This window comes from Rana temporaria, chromosome 5 (genome assembly GCF_905171775.1).
Source record: "Rana temporaria chromosome 5, aRanTem1.1, whole genome shotgun sequence".
NCBI lineage: Eukaryota > Metazoa > Chordata > Amphibia > Anura > Ranidae > Rana > Rana temporaria.
This window is the reverse complement of record NC_053493.1, coordinates 312,568,601-312,592,021: the sequence shown is the minus strand read 5'-3', so window position 1 is coordinate 312,592,021 and position 23,421 is coordinate 312,568,601. Positions and strand designations below refer to the sequence as shown.

At 40.7% G+C, this 23,421-nt stretch overlaps 1 protein-coding gene across 2 annotated transcripts in view; it reads left to right on the top strand.

Moving 5' to 3' along the window:
• Positions 1-23,421, top strand: part of NOL4 (nucleolar protein 4) — a 359,633-nt gene that overhangs the window by 233,710 nt on the left and 102,502 nt on the right. For both annotated transcript variants that reach the window (XM_040354134.1, XM_040354133.1), the window contains exons 4-5: positions 745-857; positions 7,208-7,340. In XM_040354134.1, coding sequence (XP_040210068.1) covers positions 745-857; positions 7,208-7,340 — 246 coding nt within the window. The remainder of the gene's footprint in view (positions 1-744; positions 858-7,207; positions 7,341-23,421) is intronic.

Here is a 23,421-nt window from a genome sequence, read left to right as displayed (position 1 = left end):
ACATCAAGTGGGGTCCACTGTACACCCGGGACCCTCCCATTCCATTGTGCATCTGTAAAGTCCCACACAAGAGTAATGCCACATATATTGGCTGAGTATTTTTCATATCCTGTAGCGTTGCTTTGGTGTCAGCATTGTTGATGCATAAAGGAATGGGATAGTCCCAGGTGGGCCTTGTTGGTCACTATGTGGTGTATGTGTTGTTAAATATTTGTATGTGGTTGTTGCACAACAATTAAGTCAATGCACTCTTGTAAATAAAAAAAAGTTTTAAGTGTCCCTGCTCTTTTTTATGCTGTTACCTTGTTAAAAAGTGACACCCTGGGGTTGATTTACTAAGACTGGAGAGTGCAGACACTGGTGCAGCTGTGCATAGTAGCCAATCAGCTTCTAACTTATAAAACCTGGAAGCTGGTTGGTTTCTTTGCAGAGATTAATCAGATTTTGCACTTTCCAGTTTTAGTAAATCGACCCCCCTGTGTCTTTAAAATGTTGGTCATGGTTGGTATGGAACTTCAGTAAATATGTTGTATCCGCACATGGCATGCTGACTTTCTCTAGCAATAGCACTAAAAACCTGATGTGATTCTAACGTTTCCAAAAACGTATAAAAGATTTTAGGTGTACATAACGATTAAATCCATCCCAGCACAAATCAGTTTAAACTTGCAAGGCACACGTACATGACCAGAGAATAAGTTAAAAATGGCATGAACATAACAAACTTTTTTATTTGCTTTACAGATAATGGGAAGCCTCCAACACTGGTGACAAGTATGATTGACTACAACATGCCAATAACCATGGCTTATATGAAGCACATGAAACTTCAGCTCTTAAATTCACAACAAGATGAGGTAAAGTGTGTTGTGGATTGCAATAAAGGGCACAATATACAATGCAATAGCCCTAGGTTATATATTACAAAAAGAATTGACCAAAGTCATGTAAAGCTGGCCATACATGGATTGATATTCAGCCAGTGACCCCCCCCCCCCCCCCAGATTTAATCCATGTATGGGCAGGCTGATTGTACCCATTGATCAATTTGGGTGCAACCAGCCTTTAAGATTTTTTACATTTTATTACTGCTAGCAATAATAGTGATTTGCTGCCCAGGAAGGCTTTCCGTGCCCGCTGGCAGAACTCAATAGCGCTGTGGGTGGTTGACTGTGTTGATGGGGAAATCAATGATTTTCTTTCCTTCCACCCATGGACTGCTTTAGTGACCACTTTATTTCTTTTAAAACTTAAATTAAAGCTATTTTTAAGACGAACGTTAGGCATACATAACTGTCAGTAAATATATCAAATGAATAACTATTTATCCATTCTTGCTTTTTTGTGTTTTTTCTCTTTGAAGTAAAAAAACAATGCTTCATAAAGTTTTTGGCCCGTAGTGGCAAAGGAAGCTGGTCTCCGGAGTTGGTTTTGCGCGATCTGGACAGCAAACTAGCTATGACACAAAGCTGACCTGATTCACTAAAGAAAAAATACAAATGTTTGCACACTAAACATGGCAGCCACTTAGATCAGTTTACATCTAGTATTAGTAAAGTGCCCTTGGGCAGGGAAATTCACAGAACATTAAGAAAGTACAAATGTTTGCATTTGAAAAAAAAAATCCATTTGTTTAGGTGCTTGCATTTGCCTCTGATTCAAGGAAGTTCTTTTGCACAGCATTCTGATGTCAAGTTGTGCATATTTTTCTGCTGGGGGCAAACATTTTACCATGCAGACCGGGGCAGTGTGCAGGCATGAACTTGTGCCATGGTAAGCAGGGTTAATCCTGCATTGCATACCAAATGAAGCATAATATAAACAAGAATTTAATTTGGAAACTTAATTGAAAAAAAAAAGGATTTTCAAAGACATGTTAGACAATTGTGTGATTTCTAGCATAACTGTATCCTTTGGACAAAGGCAGGTATATAAAGACATGGGATAACAAGTTTGGCATGGAGGCACTCCACTGCCTGCATTGAGCCCTGACTAGGACACTACTAAACACATTTCAAATGAATTGGAGCACTGATTGTGAACCACGTCTTCTCATATGTCATCAGTATGTGACCTTACAAATGCTCTTTTTGCTGAGCAGGCACAATTTCCACAAACACACTACAAAATCTTGAAGAAAGACTTCCTATAAGGGTGGAGGTTGTTATAACCACAAAAGACTAGGAGATGGAGGCCTCCTGGCCACTGAGACTCTCACATAACTTCCACAAACAACTTCCTCTTGTTTTCTATAAGCAAAATATGAAGAAACTGATCTTTCTGAATCTGCCACTTAAAATGCCCATTTAGAGACCTGAACTTATTGATGAATCAGCCACAAAATGGGGTATGAGTGCTTTTACCATGTGCTAAACTGCAAATGCATACTTTTGTGCACCCATATTTCACACACAATAAAAATAGTTAAAGAAAGTAGTAGTTTTAAAAACATGCAGACTTATTTCACCCTTCCACCCTATCACTCTTTGGACTGTTAAAGCCTTGTAGACACAGGCCGAATGTCAGGAGACAACAACCCAAAAAAATAAAAGTCTGACCAGGGGCGGACTGACAACCCATGGGGCCCCCCGGCAATAGGAGATTATGGGGCTCCCGGGCAATAGGAGATTATACATACAGTATACGTACACAGTATACACACACAGACACACAATATATACACAGAATGCCGGCCTCCCCAGCCCACCCTTTGAAAGTCCTGCGCCGTGAACGCGCTGGCATCTTGGCCGGCTCATTCATTGGTCAATTGAAGCAGCGCAGCCATTGGCTCGCGCTGCTGTCAATCACAACCAATGACGCGGTGCGCCGGGAGGCGGGGTCGAGTGATACAGTCGCCGGCTATGGCCGTCGGCTGTATCACGGGAGTGCACCTGCAAGAACTCCACACTATGTGAGCTCTCTCGCATAAACGTGTGGAGTTCTTGCGGGGAGGACCAGAGACAGCCGCCGAGGGACCCCAGAAGACGTGGATCGGGGGCACACTGCGCAATTTCAGCTGCACAGTGTAGGTAAGTATAGCATGTTGATTATTTTTAAAAAATAAAAAAATTTCCTTTACAAACCCTTTAAGGTCTTATGCACACTGGATGTTTTTTTTTTTAACATTTTTACAGTAGCTGTTTTTTTCTACAGTCATTAACCACTTAAGACCCGGACCAAAATGCAGCTAAAGGACCCGGCCAGGTTTTGCGATTCGGCACTGCGTCGCTTTAACAGACAATTGCGCGGTCGTGCGACGTGGCTCCCAAACAAAATTGGCGTCCTTTTTTTTCCACAAATAGAGCTTTCTTTTGGTGGTATTTGATCACCTCTGCGGTTTTTATTTTTTGCGCTATAAACAAAAATAGAGCGACAATTTTGAAAAAAATGCAATATTTTTTACTTTTTGCTAAAATAAATATCCCCAAAAAATATATATATATATATAAAAAAAAAATTTCCTCAGTTTAGGCCGATACGTATTCTTCTACTTATTTTTGGTAAAAAAAATTGCAATAAGCGTTTATCGGTTGGTTTGCGCAAAATTGATAGCGTTTACAAAATAGGGGATAGTTTTATTGCATTTTTATTAATTTTTTTTTTTTTTACTACTAATGGCGGCGATCAGCGATTTTTTTCGTGACTGCGACATTATGGAGGACACTTCGGACAATTTTGACACATTTTTGGGACCATTGTCATTTTCACAGCAAAAAAATGCATTTAAAATGCATTGTTTACTGTGGAAATGACAGTTGCAGTTTGGGAGTTAACCACAAGGGGGCACCGAAGGGGTTATGTGTGACTTCATGTGTGTTTACAACTGTAGGGGGGTGTGGCTGTAGGTGTGACATCATTGATTGTGAATCCCTATAAAAGGGATCACACGATCGATGCCGCCGCCACAGAGAAGAACGGGGAAGCTGTGTTTACACACAGCTCTCCCAGTTCTTCAGCTCCAGGGACCGATCGCGGGACTCCCGCGGTGATCGGGTCCGCGGGTCCCGCGGTCCCGGTCACGGAGCTTCTGACCGGGTTGCGGGCGCGCGCCCGCGACCCACAGCTGGACAATAGCACAGCACATACCTGTACGTGCATGTGCCCAGCTGTGCCATTCTGTCAACGTATATGTGCAGGAGGCGGTCCTTAAGTGGTTAAACTCTCCATCATGTTATCCTATGTGTCCATGCACACATAGGCTGTTATCAGCAGTTTTGGGCAGTGGAGTTTTTGAGCAGTAAAAAAAAAAAAAAAACTAGTGGGTTCTGAGAGATGTTTTTTAGCTGTAAAAATGCTCTAACGCTGATAAACGTTCATAAACGCTCAAAAACGTGGCTCACCAGCGTTTTTGGAAGTTTTTGATCCATTGAAAAAAAAACTCAAAACGCTATTACAAAAACTTTGAAAAACTTTGAAAAACTTCACTGCAAAGCTACTGTCGTTTTTATAACGTTATTTTAACGTCCAGTGTGCATGAGGCCTCAAGAGTACTGACTGATTGCTACACAGATGGAACATTCCTATCTTGTGTCAACTTGAGAGTATATAAACATAAAATTGGAAGAACGACTCCTTGTGGCTTTCTGTATCTTAGACAGTGCAGTCAGCATTTTACCGAGTAGCAGATTTAAAAAAAAAATGGATAAACCATCTGAATTCTGTCCAATTTTGAGACAAGAGCAGCAGTAAAGTACAGCCACTACAAAGCAGGATGCACAAATATAATTATAAATGGAAATGCTTAAAAACAAAACCCTTGCCAGTCGGATGTTTTACATTAGGGTCATCATATTAACATAAAGCTAAAAAAATAAAAAATTTAAATAAAATGATAGATTCCCTTTAAGGTGACGTGTGCTTTCGGTTTCAAGTTTCATTTTTGCTAGTCTTTCTGGTTTCCGGCCTCTGATGTGAATAGCTGTCCAGGGTATTTGTTGATTGTTATTGGAGTCTAAACTTGGAATACCTACTGTATTGACTGTTAGTGCATCAAGTAAAGTGGTGAATAAAAAGACATGACACACTTATATCTGGACTGTCAAGGTGTCAGCGTGGATCAGACTTAGTGAGAGATCCCTGAACCGAGAGGCTTGCTGAACACAAGTCATCTATCAGTACCAATAACAATGGATGTGCTGTACCTAGCTACTATACAGCTCTCCGCAAAATCGACTACTTATATACATATGCTGGGTAATTTGTGTCTTTATTAGGTTAAACATCTTCAGAACTGACACTGGTCTTCCTATGGGAATAAAAGGAGAGGCTAAACATAATAATTACCGATTTACGTATATGAAATACCTAAAAGCCAAGATACACATAGCCATTAGGATTTACATCTTCTTTAGCTGATCTCAGGGGGACTTGTTACATGTGTATCAGAACCCTCCTATTGTGATTAGACATTCTATTCATGTATCTTTTTTTCTTAAGTGTACTGGAGATCCAAGCCATTCTTTTATCCCATTTATCAGACCCTTATATTGAAATATCAGTGTACCCAGAGACACGTAACAGCGGTCAGAAGATAATCCGACTGCTGAAAAAATCCTTTTCTAACATTGACATATATGTGCACACACATATTTTATGCTATATTCTGTCAGCAGGGAAACCACACTGATTTCTGCATTGATAGAACAGCGACATCAATACTAGACTGAGCTATAATCGTGGATGAAGCTAAAAAAATACATCAGTTCAGGGCTGAGGACAAGTTCATTGTGTGATTTACAACGAAGGCCTCTTGAACCCCTTAGGGAAAGAGAGCCTTGACTGATGGGGGCATGGCCGGGTACAGGATAAGGCAGCTCCAAGGATTGGTTGCTAGGGGGAATGGGCTGGGCATGAGTTCTGAAAAAGTATTGCCCCAGGGAATTCTGGGTCTTTTTAAGGAACGTGGTTGCAAGAGCTGCCCACCCTCCCGCCCCTTTTTTCTATGGTATGTCACAGCTTGCTGCAGTTTCTTGACCTTGCCAGCATAACATGGCTGTAATAAGGTATGCCCTTGATGGAAATCGGAAGTAGGCAGCCTGTCCAGCACTTATGGTAAGGACATGCCCCCTCCCCCTTTTGGAATTGTGTGCTCACAGTACAACTGTGACTGTCACTGGTTGAAAAGTGTTCACATGTTATGTTTGGATTTAATAAAGCTGTGGCCTTGCCCTTTCCAACCTAATGGTTGTAAGTGTGTTTATTTAACGGGGTGAGGGGGCAAGGGGGAAGGTTTTCTGTATACATCTATCATAGTTGCCAACATTTAAAAAAAAATTCCAGGGACATTTTGCAGCACAGCTTTTAATGAATTACCACACTCACTTCCCCGAACCTCCACCCACTCCGCATAATCTTCGCCTGGTACAGGTACCTGGGCTCATTGTGCCTCAGCAGTCAAGACAGTTTGTGATTTAACTGGGCAGCATCCTCCCAGAATTGTTATCTTTAAACTATAGAAATAGACGATGAGAGGATAGCTGATTATCATCCAATATCTCTATGCACTGAACCTGTTGCAACTCTCTTACTTTAATTGGGTGTTGTTTACCACCTGAAAAGTACTTGCCCTTTAGGGCGCAGTCCTAAAATGATTGCAGAGATTCTTCTATATGCTGTAATAAAAATAGCAAACAGTAAAAAGATCGCAGTGCGAACTGTCAAATGGTACAGGAATCAGATCACACCCATGTGATCTAATTCCAGTACGGACCAAAAAAAGGGTCCTGCACCATTTTGGTGCGAATGCCATGCAATTTCAGCCATACAGTTTGTATTACTGAATTTGCATCACACAGACATGTGATCTGCACTGCAATGCAGTGTGAATCACATGCATGCAATATTTGTGTTCACATCAGTGTGAACCCAGCCTGAAAGGACTCAAAACAGCGCTTTTCTGTGTGAATATATGTAGGGAGGCTAATTGTTGGACCAGGAGAGTTAATAGCCAGCATAATCTTCATAAGCAATCAAGATCTTGCCCCATAAACACAGGGGCCAGTGCATTCACAACATGTTACACCTTGTATATCGGTGTAACATGTTATGAAAGGGGATCTTATCCTTTAAGGATCTCTCTATCCAGTTTTTGTTTGCAAATTAAACATGAAACATGTAATTATTATCGTTTTTTTATTCCGTAAGCTACACAATGGTTTGTGTTCTTCAGAAATCCTGGCTTTTTACAATGTAAACTCTATACCTGCAGGATGAAAGCTCCATAGAAAGTGATGAATTTGACATGAGCGACTCCACCAGGATGTCAGCTGTGAATTCTGACCTCAGCTCCAACCTTGAAGAAAGGATGCAAAGTCCCCAGAATCTTCATGGACAGCAAGATGGTGAGTTAATCTTAATACATCTGTAAGATGTATAACTTCATTTTACAGCTTGGTCATATACAATCAGTTCTCTTTTTACAACGTATTTGAAGAACAAATTTCCACAAAGTAAAGTTATATAAAAGAAAAAGTATTTTGAGGTAAGTGTATAAAACAAATACTATACCAGTGTCTCCTGCGCTTCTACGCAAATTGTGAACCAAATTTGTGTAAAAACATAGATTTCATAAATTTAACATGTATTGTAAAATCTTGGATGAGAACCTTCGTCCCTCAGCCAGAACACTGAAGATGGGTCTTCCAGCAGGACAATGACCCAAAAAAAGGCAACAAAGGAGTTGCTCAAGAAGAAGCACATTGAGGTCATGGAGTGGCCTAGTCAGTCCCTAGACCTTAATCCTTTAGAACGTTTATGGAGGGAGCTGAAACTTTGAGTTGCCAAGCGACAGCCAAGAAACCTTAAGTACTTGGAGGAGATCTGTAAAGAAGAGTGGCCCAAAGTCCCTACTGAGATGTGTGCAAACCTGGTAACCAACAAAAAATGTCTTACCTCTATGCTTTCCAACAAGGGTTTCTCCACCAAGTACTAAGTCATGTTTTGCTTGGGGATCAAATACTTATTTTAGGCACTGAACTGCAGCTTAATTTATAGCATTTGTTTTATGTGTTTTTTCTGGATTTTTGGTTGATTTTTTTCCTCTATCATGTAAAATACACATATGATAAAAATTATAGACCCTTCATTTCTTTGTAAGTGGGCAAACTTACAAAATCTACAAGGGATCAAATAATTGTTTTCCCCACTGTAAATCCTTAACCAATGTTGTTTCCTGCACTCATTCTGCCTACTAACGCAGCGCAGTATGGCCCAGATTCTCAAAGGGCTTACGACGGCGCAACGCAATGTACGCCGTCGTAAGTCCTAATCTGGGCCGTCGTATCTATGCAACAGATTCTTAGAATCAGTTACGCATAGATATCCATTAGATCCGACAGGCGTAAGGCTCTTACGCTGTTGGATCTTAAATGCAATTTTTTTTTGCCGCTAGGTGTCGCCTCCGTCGTTTTCCCTGTCGAGTATGCAAATTAGCAAAATACGCGAATTCCCGAACGTACGCGCGGTTGACGCAGTGAAGTTACGACGTTTACGTTAGATTTGCGCCGCGTAAAGTTGCCCCTGCTATATGAGGGGCAACCAATGTTAAGTATGGCCGTCGTTCCCGCGTCGAAATTTTTTAATTTACGTTGTTTGCGTAAGTCATCCGTGAATGGGGCTGGACGCCATTTACGTTCACGTCGAAACCAATGACGTCCTTGCAACGTCATTTGAAGCAATACACCCTGGGATATTTTCCGGACGGCGCATGCGCAGTACGTTCGGCGCGGGAACGCGCCTAATTTAAATGCTCCACGCCCCCTACCCGGCTCATTTTAATTAGACGGGCTTGCGCCGGGAGATTTACAATACGCCGCCGCAACTTTACAGGCAAGTTCTTTGTGAATAAAGCACTTGCCTGTAAAACTTGCGGCGGGGTAACGTTAAGCCCGCACAGTTTTACGCCCAGATACGAGAATCTGGGCCTATATGCTCAATTGAAGGCATGCCTCCGGGGATGACTATCAGCACACAGCAAATCTTTTTAAGCCCTGAAATGGCTGGTGTTGTAACTGATCACATGTGCAGCACCATGGAAACTGCAGGTCTAAATAAAGGCTAATGCTGCGTACACACGGTCGAAATTTCCGACAAGAAAAGTTCGATGTGAGCTTTTGGTCGGAATTTCTGACTGTGTGTAGGCCCCATCTGACTTTTTCTGTTCTCAAATTTCCAGATGGGAAAATTCCGATCGTCTGTATGCAATTCCAACGTGCAAAAAAAACACGCATGCTCGGAATCAATTCGAAGCGTGCTCGGAATCATTGAACTTAATTTTTCTTGGCTCGTTGTAGTGTTGTACGTTACCGCGTTCTTGACAGTCGGAATTTTGTTTGACCGTGTGTATGCAACACATGTTTGAGCCAAAATGTAAGCCGTTACAGCATTTTTTTTTACTTTTGGGATAAATATTTTACATAAATGAGTACAAGCTGACCATTGTAAGCACCCATGTCCCTATTAAATAGTTTGTCTTAACGCTATAACTGCCAGTTTTTCTGGACAGCTTGGTCTGTTAAAGAAAGTTGAAAAATAACAAATTTACGAGTTGGCTCTCCAGGTAACAATAAAGCCTTAAAAACGTAATGCAGCCACCACTTCTAAAAATTGGTAGGCTGCCAAACTGTTTAATAGTGCTTTAAAACAGTATCAGTGTCAAGTTAATGATCATGTAATAGTGGGTTTGTTATTTATCTGCAAACCTCTATTGCTTGTAAAGTTTGCAGCTTAATGTGACTTTACAGAATCTCCTCATTACTTTCCAGACATGTATCCTTTTTTATAGGCACCTCATTGCTTATTCAGAAATGTATTATGTTTAAAGTGATTGTAAAACCTTATTTTTTTTAAATAACAAACTCTGTGCAGCTGTTTTGGACAGAGCAGCCCCAATTCTCCCTTTCTCGGGTCCCTGCCGACACTCCTGGTTCCTCCCTCCCACCGAGTGCCCACCTAAGCAAGCTGCTTGCTATGGAGGCACTTGTGTGAGCTCCAGAGCTGGTTCTGTGTGTCTATAGACACACAGAGCATGACTTGGCCCCACCCCCTGCTTGTGGTTGACAGCAGCAGGAGCCAATGGCACAATCATGCAAATTCCAACTTCATTTGGAACTTCCTGGCCTTTCCTCCTCCTAAACTTTGATTGGCACCTGGGGGTGAATGACAACCTCACTGTCCTTTAGGAAAGCAGAGGACAAAAGGGTCAAGCACCAGCTTCAGAATGTATACTGATTGCATGATAGAATGCCCTGATAAGAATCTTTACCCTGAATTGTGAACTGCATGTACCTGCAAGTACGGACATGTTACCAGTTTAACTGTGAATTTAGGTTATTTTACATCAGAAGTCTTATCTACATACTTGTTCCAGGTCACTGATTCAGAAAATAATGAAGCCAAAATATCTACATAACAGCCAGACAACCAGTGGCGGCTGGTGCTCCATTTTTTTGGGGGGGCGCAAACAAAACCCCAACCAAACCCCCCCCCCCCCCAATGTCACTCACAGACAATGTGACCTGCATTTAGACAGAGGGATAGATTGGATAGGACAGATAGATAGATAGATAGATAGATAGATAGATAGATAGATAGATAGATAGATAGATAGATAGATAGATAGACAATTAGATAGATAGATAGATAGATAGATAATCAGACATATAATTACATAGAGATAGATAGATAGATAGATAGATAGATAATCCGACAGATAATTAGATAGAGATAGATAGATAGATATATAATCAGACAGATAATTAGATAGAGATAGATAGATAGATAGAGAGATAGATAGATAATCAGACAGATAATTAGATAGAGATAGATAGATAGATAGATAGATAGATAGATAGATAGATAGATAGATAGATAGATAATCAGACAGATAATTAGATAGAGATAGATAGATAGATAGATAGATAGATAGATAGATAGATAAATAATCAGACAGATAATTAGATAGAGATAGATAGATAGATAGATAGATAGATAGATAGATAGATAGATAGATAGATAGATAGATAGATAGATAGATAATCAGATAGATAGATAATCAGATAGATAGATAATCAGATAGATAGATAGATAGATAGATAGATAGATAGAGACAGAGGGACAGAGAGAGAGACAGAGAGAGAGAGAGAGAGAGAGACAGAGGGACAGAGAGAGACAGAGGGACAGAGAGAGAGACAGAGGGACAGAGAGAGAGAGAGACAGAGGGACAGAGGGACAGAGAGAGAGAGAGAGAGAGACAGAGGGACAGAGATAGAGAGAGAGAGAGAGACAGAGGGACAGAGAGAGAGAGACAGAGAGAGAGAGAGAGACAGGGGGACAGAGAGAGACAGATATAAGACAGATATAAGAGACTTGTAAAGCATGGCTGTAGGTCGCAGAGCAGGGAGCCCTCCCTCACACACAGGAGATGTGTGTAATGAAGGCTCCAGCACAGATCGGGTGAAGCATGGCCCCCCCTCCACTCTCCATCACAAGCTGACAATACATCCAGCAAGGTGCTTCTCTATGTGGATGGAGTGGACTGGACAGACACTGGGTTAAAAGAATAAATAAAGAGTTTTAATAAGAATATTTTACTTACCTCCATGTCCTGGAGCCAGAGAACTGAAAGTGAAAGTGACACAGCCGCCCGCCCGGGAAAAGCACTGCTCATTTCCTAGCAGTGCAGAAGGAACCAATGTGAGGGGCTGGAGAGACACAGGACCGATGTGATTGGCTGGAGTGGCGTCCTGCACATAGCCACAGAGCTTAAAAAAAAACTTGCAAATGAAACGTCCTGCTGCAGCATTGGCAGGACGTTTCAATGATGCCTATTCCTTAATATCGCACTGTTCCCGGCGCCCAGAGCCCGCCCCGAACACTTTAAAGGACCTTTTTTTTCTTAAAGGGCCAAAAAAAAAAAAATTTTTTTTTAATTTTTTTTTCATTTTTTTTTTATTTTCTTTTGTTAATGGCTTTGGGGTGGGGGGGGGGGCGGCGCCCAGGCGCCCCCTATGGACGGGCCGCCACTGCAGACAACAAGCTTTTTCAGAAAAAAGTCAACAGTGGCAGCTCCCATATTTCTCTCATGGCAGAATTTCTTTTAATATTTTAGAAATAAAACACTCCAGCTATAATCAGCTACATTAGATGTATTGTTTGTTTTTAGGCTTACCCGAAACATAGATTTGTCAATTATCAAATCACTGGGAAAAAAATGAAATTAAGACCAATGAACACCTCCAAAACACCACTGTCGATAAAATAGTAATTTAAATTGTCATTTGGGACCTTGTCAGTAATCGTATTTACTCTGAGCCTCTCTCCCTAGTCTGTTTTTTATTGAGCTTTATTGATTTGTGGTGTTTACTGTTATTATACTCTAAGTGCCCATACAAATCAAAGGTAACTGCAGTGAACCTGTTAAGATATATGCACATTTCTAATAACCTAGCAAGAAGCCAATGGAAGCTATGCCTAGATATGTTAAAACAGAACCATCTGAAATCTTAGAATGCCTTAAAGGATAAGGGAACTTTCCCAGTAGTTCTAGCCCAACCTCCACCACTAGATCACTATGCTTGCTTAGATTTTACTCTGTAGCCCCACTGCATTGTTTACATCCCTTCTGGATCTGACATCTGCACCTGTGAAGTTCGACAACGATCACTTTAGTATTCCACAGCATTCTATCAGGTATGCTTTAGCAACTACCCTGTAGGAGGAAGATGCTTATGCTTACCTATTCTCAGAGCTCTGTTCCAGTCATGTGATTTTCCCAGCATCTGGCTTCAGGGGAGAGAGAGAGAAGAAGGAGCCAACAACAGATGGAATTCATGGGCTGTGGCTACACCCATGACCTTATTATGGGGCATCCATTGTTGGCTGTCCCTTCTCTCCCCTGAAGCTGCTGCTCGGAGCTAATTAGTGACCAAACCTGAAGAGGCCAGAGAAAAGGTAAGTATAAGCATTTTCCTTCTACAGGGTAGTTAGTATAGGTGTTAGAAGGGGGAAGGGATCTGTTTTAAGCTTAGTTAGTTAGAGCCTGGAATTCCACTTTAAATAGGTTCTAGCTCACTTAATGTAACTATACAATTAAGATATTACCTGGAGATAAGTTATTTTCCCTTTATTGTATTAATATTATAGTTTAAGAGCATTAGAGGTATCATACACATTAAAGGAGTATAACCAAAGCTTTTTTGGCTGTATTTCTATGGATACTTGTTTTCAGCGTACAGTTGACTGAAGCCCGCCATCAGCTGATGTCACATGGTCCAGGCTCTTAAAAGATCCTGAGGGAAGACTGACAGGCTCACAGAATGCTGAGAACTGAGCGATTAGCAGTGTTTGATTGCTCAGTTCTCAGTCTTGGAGCCGCCGAGGGACAGATGCAGAATCAGATCGATGTATCCACCTCGATGAGTATGATTTTTGTTTTACTAAATCCCGATTTTCCTGAACTTCCCTTTTAATATTTATAAATAACATTCTGATTTGTATAAACATAATACATATTCTAACCCAGTGATGGCGAACCTTGGCATCCCAGATGTTTTGGAACTACATTTCCCATGATGCTCAACTAAACGGCAGAGTGCATGAGCATCGTGGGAAATGTAGTTCCAAAACATCTGGGGTGCCATGGTTCGCCATCACTGTTCTAAGCTATAACAATAATAACAATTATATGTGTATCTTTTCTTAATTTTGTATTAAAGAGAACGCACTACTCCATGTCAGTTTCAGCCTATGCCAACTCTGTCTTGGCAAAGGTAGTTTGCCTATATAATTTATGAGATATACAGCACTGCAATTCAATTAGATGCCCCAAATAAATCCCCTTAACACAGTGTTTCTCAATTTCAGTCCTCAGGCCCCCCCAACAGGTCAGGTTTTCAGGATTTCCCTCAGATGAAAAGGCTGTGGTGATTACTAAGGCAGTGAAACTGATCAAATCACCTGTGCAAAATAATGGAAATCCTGAAAACCTGACCTGTTGGGGGGGCCTGAGGACTGGAATTGAGAAACACTGCCTTAGCAGAACTCTGAAAAACATAAAACATTTCCAATGAAGAAGAAAGCATCCAGAAGGCAAAGGGACTTTGATGCAAGTTTATACAAGTAGCGAGAGGGCAAACACGTTTGAGGAGCTCACTGGCTCAGGTTAGGCGGCTTACAACGGACAAGGCTCCCCTCCAGTGGGTATCCCAGTAGGTTACCATAAAAAACCTGCACAACTGGAAGGAGCTCCAGACCAAAGGATAAATGAGTATAAATGTGTTTATTAGTTTGTGCTAGAAACGGGCAACACAGTTTTTTAGTACCAACGCCTCATAGTATGGATTTTCTTCAATAATCATCTACTGTATAATCCTCTATGGCCAGTTTTAGATAGGCTCATGTTATGTGCAGGGTACTTCCAAGCATCCAGTCAGTGCTGAGCTTTCTTACTGAAAAGCTCAGTATCATTGATACATTCTGCATTAAAAAAATTATAAGTGGGGATTCCACATAAATTAGTAAAATTGTATAAACAATCACTGTATAAACTTTTTATCTTGTTTATTCAATCTAATAATGGACGTCTGTGAAACAAGGGCGGCCAGTCGAATTTCTATGGGCATCTTTACTTAAAGCACATCTCTGGACAACATTTTGTTTTGTAATGCCAGGAGAAGTTATAGGGGAAGCCTTAAGATCAGACTTAAATATAATATTAGAGAGGAGGAGGAATGTGTCCCTCCTCTGTGAATCTTTCTGCAGTGTAGGTAATCTGGTCTCCCTGCTATTCAGTTCTATTTTTACACCAGGAGTTCCCATCTATGCCTCTAGAAAGCTGATGCTTTTGCTTAGAGCTAGCCACCTATTGACTGCAAGTGTAAATGTAAGGTATTCATATACAAACACTCCATATTTACTTGGTTAAAGATTAATTATTTTAGAAAATTTGATTTTTTTTTTTAGTACTAAATACAGTTTATGCAAAAACCCCATATGTTCATATATCAACATACACACAACGAAGGTGTAAGAAACCCCCTCAGTTCTTGGAAGGCTACCTCCTTCACCTTTCCTGCTGCACATCCCTTTCATTTATTAATCCAAACTGTGTGTGAACACACGGTAGATATGTAGCTCCACAATTGGCATTATTAAAGGGGTTGTAAAGGCAGGAGTTTTCATTCTATGCATTAAGATAAAAAGCCTTCTGTGTGCAGCAGCCCCCTCAGTCCCCCTAACACTTACATGAGCCCCATCTTTGCCCAGCCATGTCCACCAATGTCTCAGCTGTCCAGGATTCTCCTTCCTGATTGGCTGAAACACAGCAGCGGCACCATTGGCCCCTGCTGCTGTCAATCAAAGTCAGCTAGCCAATCAGGGGAGAGCGCAAATGGGGCTGGGTCCTGCTCAATTTCTGAATGGACACAGTGAGCTGTGACTCAGCTCAGGTTCCTCCATAGCAAGCTGCTTGCTGTGAGGGCACTGAACAGGAGGGAGGGGCCAGGATCACAGAAGAGGGACCCGAAAAGAGGAGGATCCAAGCTGCCCTGTGCAAATCCATTGCAACGAAGCAGGTAAGTATAACATATTTCTTGTTTTTAAAGAAAAAAAATTCACCTTACAATCACTTTAAGTGCAAGGCAAAATCTTGCTCAGTGCACTAACTAGTGTATGTGAATGTCTTGTGTATGCTCCTGTCTTGGAACATGGCTAATGATTAAGCACATATTAGATGTGTGAAATGCGTCTACGTAACTAACACCTGGTGTATTTTCACCGCCTGCAATAAAGGGCACTTTTGGAAACGCAGGAAGGAAATATTTGAAGGTAGGTAAGAATCCCAATTTGTTGACAGGTTTTCCCTCCAACAGTCCATAGCCAATCCAGGGTGAGCCTGAAACTATCCGATCTGCCTAGTGATAGTTCATAGCAGAAGTTCTGTCTGGATGCATCAAGGGGGGAACCTAAAACAGAGAAAAAGGAAAGCCAGAAAACTGCCCAGTGCAAATATCTTTTTTTAAATAACTTTTAGCAAGGGGTTCCAGGGGATCACAATCCCATGGGGCCACTTCATAATACTTGTGGCCCTGAAAAGAGCCGTACTCTAGAAGTTGATAGGAGCCAATTTCATCTGCCTTTGGGAAAGACCATACAATTATATAGCTTGTGCTTCAGTAAGAACTTTCTGGCGACACAGAAGATTGCCTTATCCTCCTAGAGTCGCCACACTTAATTGTTAGCATACAAGAGTCACGTACTGTATTTCTGGGACATAGTAGTGAGAATGCTATATTTCATTTATTGCTTAATTAATATTTATAACAAAAAATATAGACACGTATAGCTCAGTCCAAGATTGGCAAAAATCAATTGCTTAAGAGAATAAGAACAACACCATAAAGTATACATGCGTAAAGTAAGTATATACAAAAACATAATAAAAGGAACAAACCTCAGCTGCACTTACATACAGTAGTCTGTGTGGGTTTTGAAAACCTCTGTTTGAATTAGCTGAGGGAAAACTATGTGACCTTAAATAAAGAGCGGCATACAGTCGATAGGAAGGCATTGATCGCTGTCATGGTAACAGTAATCTCTTGAAGTTCAGACACCCTTTGCACAGAACAGCATACCTTTTTACATAACAGAGTAGGAATCAGTCAGTAAATATGATCACAGAATGCATCAACACCAGAGCTGGCTTTTCCATTCTCAAACTTTCTGTGCTTCCTTACATTATTTAATGCATGTAAAATACTAGATGGTTTAACTCTGCTTAAAAATAGGTGTACATTTTTTTTCCAATGTGCCTTTGGTGATTGTTTTTTTTTTTTTTTTAATAACAAATTTTAATAAAATGCTTAAAGTGCCCATTATCTGGAAATTCTATGACCAGAGTCTGATAAAATGTATAATTTACAAAGCTTAGAAAGTCAATGTATTTTATTATTCTCTTTTTATAGTCTAAAGTAGCAGTCCTCATGCTAGACAAAATTAATACCTGGTGACTATAAAGAATTACTTAATTTGCGAAACAGCTAAACCATAGCCAGGCATTCAGCTGTGTGGAATTGCAAGTCCTTCCATTTAGCATTCAAGTCGATATTGGCTGATCTACTGCTCCTTACTTTTTCCCAAACTAGCTGGATTAAATTTATATATATATATATATATATATATATATATATATATATATATATATATATCTGTATTACACAAGTAACTGCTACCCCCTCCCCCTTCCCCGACTTTTTGAGTTGGGGAATACATACTTGATTAGAAGTTTTTTTTTTTACATTAGAGTTTAGTGTTACGCCCCGTACACACGTGTGGGATTTCCGACGGGAAAAGTTCCCGTCGGAAATCCAGAGGGTAAAGCCGAGAACCTGCTCGGTCAGTCTTTCCCTCTACACACAGCCATTTTTTCCGACAGGAAAACTGCGATGGAGCTTTGGTCGGGAATCCCGGCCGTCTGTATGCTCTATCACAGTTTTTCCCATAGGAAAACTGACAAAAACCGCCGGGCAAAAGTCCGCCGGTTTTTTCCAGTGGGGATAAGGAGAGCTGGTTCTCTTCTTTTGTCTGGCGGTTTTTGGGAAGTTTTCCAGTCGGAAAAACTGCGAGGAGCATACACACACCCGTGATTCCCGGCCAAAAGCTCTCCTCGATGTTTTCCCGTCGGGAAAACCGGCCGTGTGTACGAGGCATTGCTCTAAAGTTCTAAGAAGGATGGTGGATCAGAAGACTAATATTCTAAGTTGAAAAGCTGGTATAGAATAAAAAAAAAAAGGGAAAGCTGTTTCTTATACAGTAGCAACCACAACAATTTTTTTATTTTATTTTAAATGAAACAAAGTATTTGGTTGCAACTAGGTTTTGTCTTTGTAAATTAGTCCCAGTGTGCAGTTCAGAACCAGGATATCCATCTAAAATAAAGACAATGCAAAATAAGGAATGGCCTGGTATCTAACAACATATTTAAGATCTGTTCTTTTCCGCGCTAAGATGAATTGCCCCATCAAGGCTAAGTGTTAGGTGATAATATACAGTATACACAATGACAGGAAATACAGAGATGTATGGAAGGGCAGGAGATACCAAGGTGTGCACAAGAGCAGGAGATTCTACAGTTTTCACAAGGACAGGAGATACACAATGTGCTTAAAGGCTGTGTGTGCCAGTAACACAAAGGGTAAGCCAAGAAGAAGCTCATATAAAAGACATCATTCACAGACCAAGTATCACATTAAATGCAAACAAGCATAAATGGCAAGACTGAGGTATATAGTGAAAGGAGAATGTACAATTAACAGAATAGAGCAGGAACAGTCTTGACAAGAAATAAAGACCATAGTACATCTTTTTAGTACAGTTTTCTGAGCAAGATCCTAGCAAAGCCATCTAGTTTAGGGCTGCAGTATATCAGCAGTGCTCAATAAACTATAACTTTATAAATGATTTATATTCAAATTCACTATTCCTCCAGTCACAAGTTAAACTTTCATCTTATCACTGTCCGCTCCTTCATGCCAGGTCTGACTGCATATACTTTTTTTTTTAGCTTTCATACCAACAGGCTGAGGTAGTAAAGACTTAAATATTAAAATCATTGAAAATGACCATTACACAAAAGCAGACTACTGTCAGAGACTGTCAGAGACTTTTTTTTCTATTTCAAACTCAAACTTTTTAGATTTCTCCTTTAACATTAAAAACAAAAGGAAGTAACTTTAGCCAGCCAGTAAGATGGCTTCCCTTACAGTAAAGTTAGATAATATGGTTGTGCAAGCAATGTTGACTGTAAATGTGCACACTTGAACCAATACTATACATAATGTAAATAAATATCCCAACATGCACTTAAAACCATTTTAGTTAAAGAAGAACTCCAGCGATGGACATATTATATACTGTAATTCTATTGGTCCTGCTTAGACCAATGTAACTATATATATATATATATATATATATATATATATATAATTATACCTGTGAGATCCCTCTAAAACAGTTGTTCTCAACCTTCTAGTGCCGTGACCCCTTGATAAAATTTCCCAAGTTGTGGGGACCCCCAACAGTAAAATTATTTTTGTAGCGTGGGGTTGTCAGCACCCAAGGCAAGACAAGTAATTTTCGCTCCTAACCCAAGGACATTTAGCGCTCCCTGAGTTCCTTCCAATCATACAGTATTAAAACTTCTTATGGTACATTTTAGGATGTTTCACTCTCTCTCTCTCTCTTTGTTCTCCTTCCTTTGCCTTTTATCTCTCTCTATCCTATTTTTTGTTGTTTTTCCCCCATCCCTCTCTCTAGCTGTCTTTCTTGTTCTTTTATTCTTTCTCTCCCTTTTTCTTTGTTCTTCCCCCTCTTTTCCTCTCCCTTCCATGTATTCTCTATTTTTATTCCTTCTCTTAGTCCTTGGTGGGGTTTGGGATCAGTGGCAGTGCTAGGGGGGAGTTCTAATCAGCCAACTTAGGTGCTCTTGATCAAGGTCATCTGCTGATCTGAGAACTGCAAGTGGGGACTTTTAATGGCAACTATAATCACAGGTAGTTTTACTCACTGGGCCGGATTTAGATACCTGAGCGTATCTGTCCGGCCGGCGTAAAGGAACTCCGATAAGTTACGCCACTCTAACTTTGGGCGCAAGTACTTTATTCAGAAAGAACTTGCGCCCTTAGTTACGGCGGCGTAACGTATGTGTTGCGGCGTAAGGCTGCGTAATTCAAATGGGGATGTAGGGGGTGTGTTTTATTCAAATTTGGCCTGACCCCGCGTATTTGAAGTTTTTTTTTTTAACGGCGCATGCGCCGTTCATGAAAACATCCCAGTGCGCATGCTCGAAAATCCGCCACAAAACGTCATTGCTTTCGATGTGAACGTAAATTACGTCCAGCCGTATTCGCGAACGACTTGCGCAAACGATGTAGAAATTTCAAAACTCGGCGCGGGAACGACGGCCATACTTAACATAGGATACGCCGCACATACCCCTCATATAGCAGGGGTAACTTTACGCCGGAAAAAGCCGAACGCAAACGGCGTAAAAAAAAAGCACCGGGCGGTAGTTCGTTTCTGAATCGACGTAAATAGTAATTTGCATATTCCTTGCGTAAACAAACGGAAGCGCCACCTAGCGGCCAGCGTGAAATTGCAGCCTAAGATACGACGGTGTAAGACACTTACACCTGTCGGATCTTAGGGATATCTATGCGTAACTGACTCTATGAATCAGGCACATAGATACGGCCGAGCGCACTCAGAGATACGAAGGCGTATCAGGAGATACGCCGTCGTATCTCTTTCTGAATCTGGCCCACTGTGTCTCCGGCTTAGTGGCATCTCATAGCAGTGACACCTATGCTGAAATCAGGAGATCTCCAGTCCCTCCCACTTCACATTCCTCACCAGTCAGCTGACCTCTAGTCGTTTTCAAAGCCCACAGTTGTGGACACTTTGGGCCACTGATCTGCCTCCTGTTTTTGGACTAACAGTAAACCACAACAGAAGCCCCCTTGTTCTACCTGTCAGCATACACAGCAGGCACTCCTACTGCAAGCTTCATTTCAACTACCAATTTACTCTTCATGTGATTTCAGGGAATTAAAATGATGTAATGAATGAAATTTGACAACCACAGCTTGCTTACTCTGTCCCAATAGATTTTAATAATACAATCCACTTTGTGAATCATTAGGGATATTGACCTATGTAAGGAGCTTCTCTCACTCCCACCCTAAGCACTTATTTTTAATCGACAGTACCTACATGCACCTCATTCATACAACACCTCATCCCCCCGGAAACCTCCTAGATAGCCTATGTGCCACCTCCAGACTCCACTTTATCAAATAATATAAAAAAAATGACAATTTTTGCTGCCACGTAAACTGTACCTATACAATATCTCACCATGACATGCGTCATATTTAATAAGCATATTTCCTTATAGTATTACCACTCCATTTACCCTTTACTGGTTATTTTCCAGTTATACTTGCATTAATTATAATAAGAAAATTTTCATAAAAGAAAAATGTATGACATTTTTGATCTAAATTATTATTATATTATTGCTGGATGTGAATTAGTACATAAACAATAAAACAATCCATGTATTAGAATGGACTCAACAGTGACATAAAATTAAACCTAAAAATGAGATGAAATACATTGTCATTCATACATTTTTTTCATTCACCTAAAAGACGAAGCTTCCCCCTAGCCTAACCACTCATAGTGCATAGTCCTTACAAGCAGTACTTGTCAGACACAATTTTCCAGTGGCATTTCTTGTCAGGGTTGACATATTACAGTAGCATATGCACAGTGCTTCAGGCTATTCTGTTTCATGCTAATTATGAAGCATCATGTGCCTTTATGCAAATTATCATTTTGTCCAATTGAAAATTATTCAAATAAATCCAGACTCAGCCCTGTCAAAACACAGACAATTTTGTTAGGAACACATGTCTCTTTTTAACACCTTGAATGACCATCTTTTACTATAGATTTTTGGGCTTACATTGATTTGTGTAACCATTTGCTATCTGGCAGTCCTTATTTTAAATTATATGGAATCTTTTACTTACTAGAATGCATAGTAAGACTTTGATGATACGCCTGCAACAGGGAAAATCTGAGAATTTTGCTGGCCTAATATGTATGGATATTGCCAAACGAGCTGTATCTTTCAAAAACTGATTTTGGTGGCTCAATTGCTAAACAATTGTTTCAGCCTCAAATTCCACAAAATCCATCCTTTTCTTGTAGTCATAGATGATTGGTATGATAGAATATTTTGCCAATTTCAAATGAACATCAGCCATTAAAGGCATTATTAGACTCTGGATGCTACTTCACATTGATCCTTGACGTTCCCGTGGATCCTATCACGTTTGGCTCAGACCAAATAGGAGTACATTGCATATATGACAATGCTGAAGACTACCCTAGTGTGGTGCTCTCAGTGAAACTGTAAAGCTTGTCATCATGGTGGTAAAGAACGTGCTACCAAGTGTAATACTGGGCTGTGACTTTCTTCTTTGGAAACTGTTTGTGTGTGGGGGAGACAGGTAACCAGCTTTTAAAAATGTGTCTAAAATAAATGATGTCATTATTTATCCTGAACTTGATGGGGGATGTTGAGAATCTTAGGTCAGTCAATGGTACCGGACGATTTCCAAGTAGAGGTTATGATTGAGTCAGATGATTGAGTCAGAGGAAACTGCCCCAGTGACAGATATAACAGATATACCAGTGACCAGGGAAGAATTTGAGATCCCACAGACTCCCAATATGACAAATGCATGGAAAAATGTAAGGGTGATAAACAGGGTACCTCAAGAACCAGAAGTTAGCCCATTATACCCCCATTTTGCAGTATACCATGACTTATGATATCATGTAAAGAACTTTTAGAGCAACTGGGGGTACGCCAGTAACACAATAGCATGGTGTTGTCTCTAGCCCATTTTCATGGGTTGGGTCATCATTTAGTTGTAGAAAAAATAAAAGCAGCTTGAGCAGTGTTTTTTTTATGGCTCAACATTTACAAAGCAGTTGATACGTATTGTAAACTTGCTCTGAGTGTCAAATGAATGCACCCATCCACAGTTTCAATGTCCTCTGGACCACCTGCCTATAATTGAGGTCCTTTTTGTGTGGATTGATATGGATCTGGACAGGTCACTCTCGAAGTCTACAAGTGGGCACCAGCACACATTGGTATTCCCTGACTAGGCCTATTGGTACCCAGAAGCAATCTATATGGGAAACACCTCCTCCAAGGTTATAGAGATAACTGTTCCACATGTTTTCCAGCACTAGTATTTCTAAAGAGATTTTGGTAGACCAAAGAACACCTTTCATGTAAAAGGTAACCAAAGTGCTGTGTTGGTTGTTGAAAATTACTCATCTATGGACTTGTGTAAACCACTCCTAAACTGACTGGCTGGTAGAATGGTTAAATAGAGCCCTGAAAGGTATGCTAAAAAAAGTGCTTAACCACTTCCAGCTCAATGACGTCATATGATGTCCTGGACTTGGAGTGGGGATATCTGAATGATGTCTGCAGCTACAGGCAGCATTCAGATATCATCTTTTTCGGCCGGTGTGCACCGTAAGAACAATCATAGTGGCAATTTAGCCGCTTGATCATTCTTACAGATGGGAATGGATATCCCCCCTCCTGCCACCCTCTGGTGCTTCTCCGGGCTCGCCTGTGCGATCGGCGAGGCAGAGAACGAATCGGTCACCGACGGAAGTTGATCATAGAGATTTCTGGTGACCAGATGGTCCCCAGTCTTCTCTATGACTCTCGGAGGCCCAGGCGTGATGTTATAACGTCACGTCCGGGCTGGCAGATGTAATCAATTCTGGGGACTCAGCTGGAAAGGCCGAGGTAGTTCATTTTTTTGTCTCTGT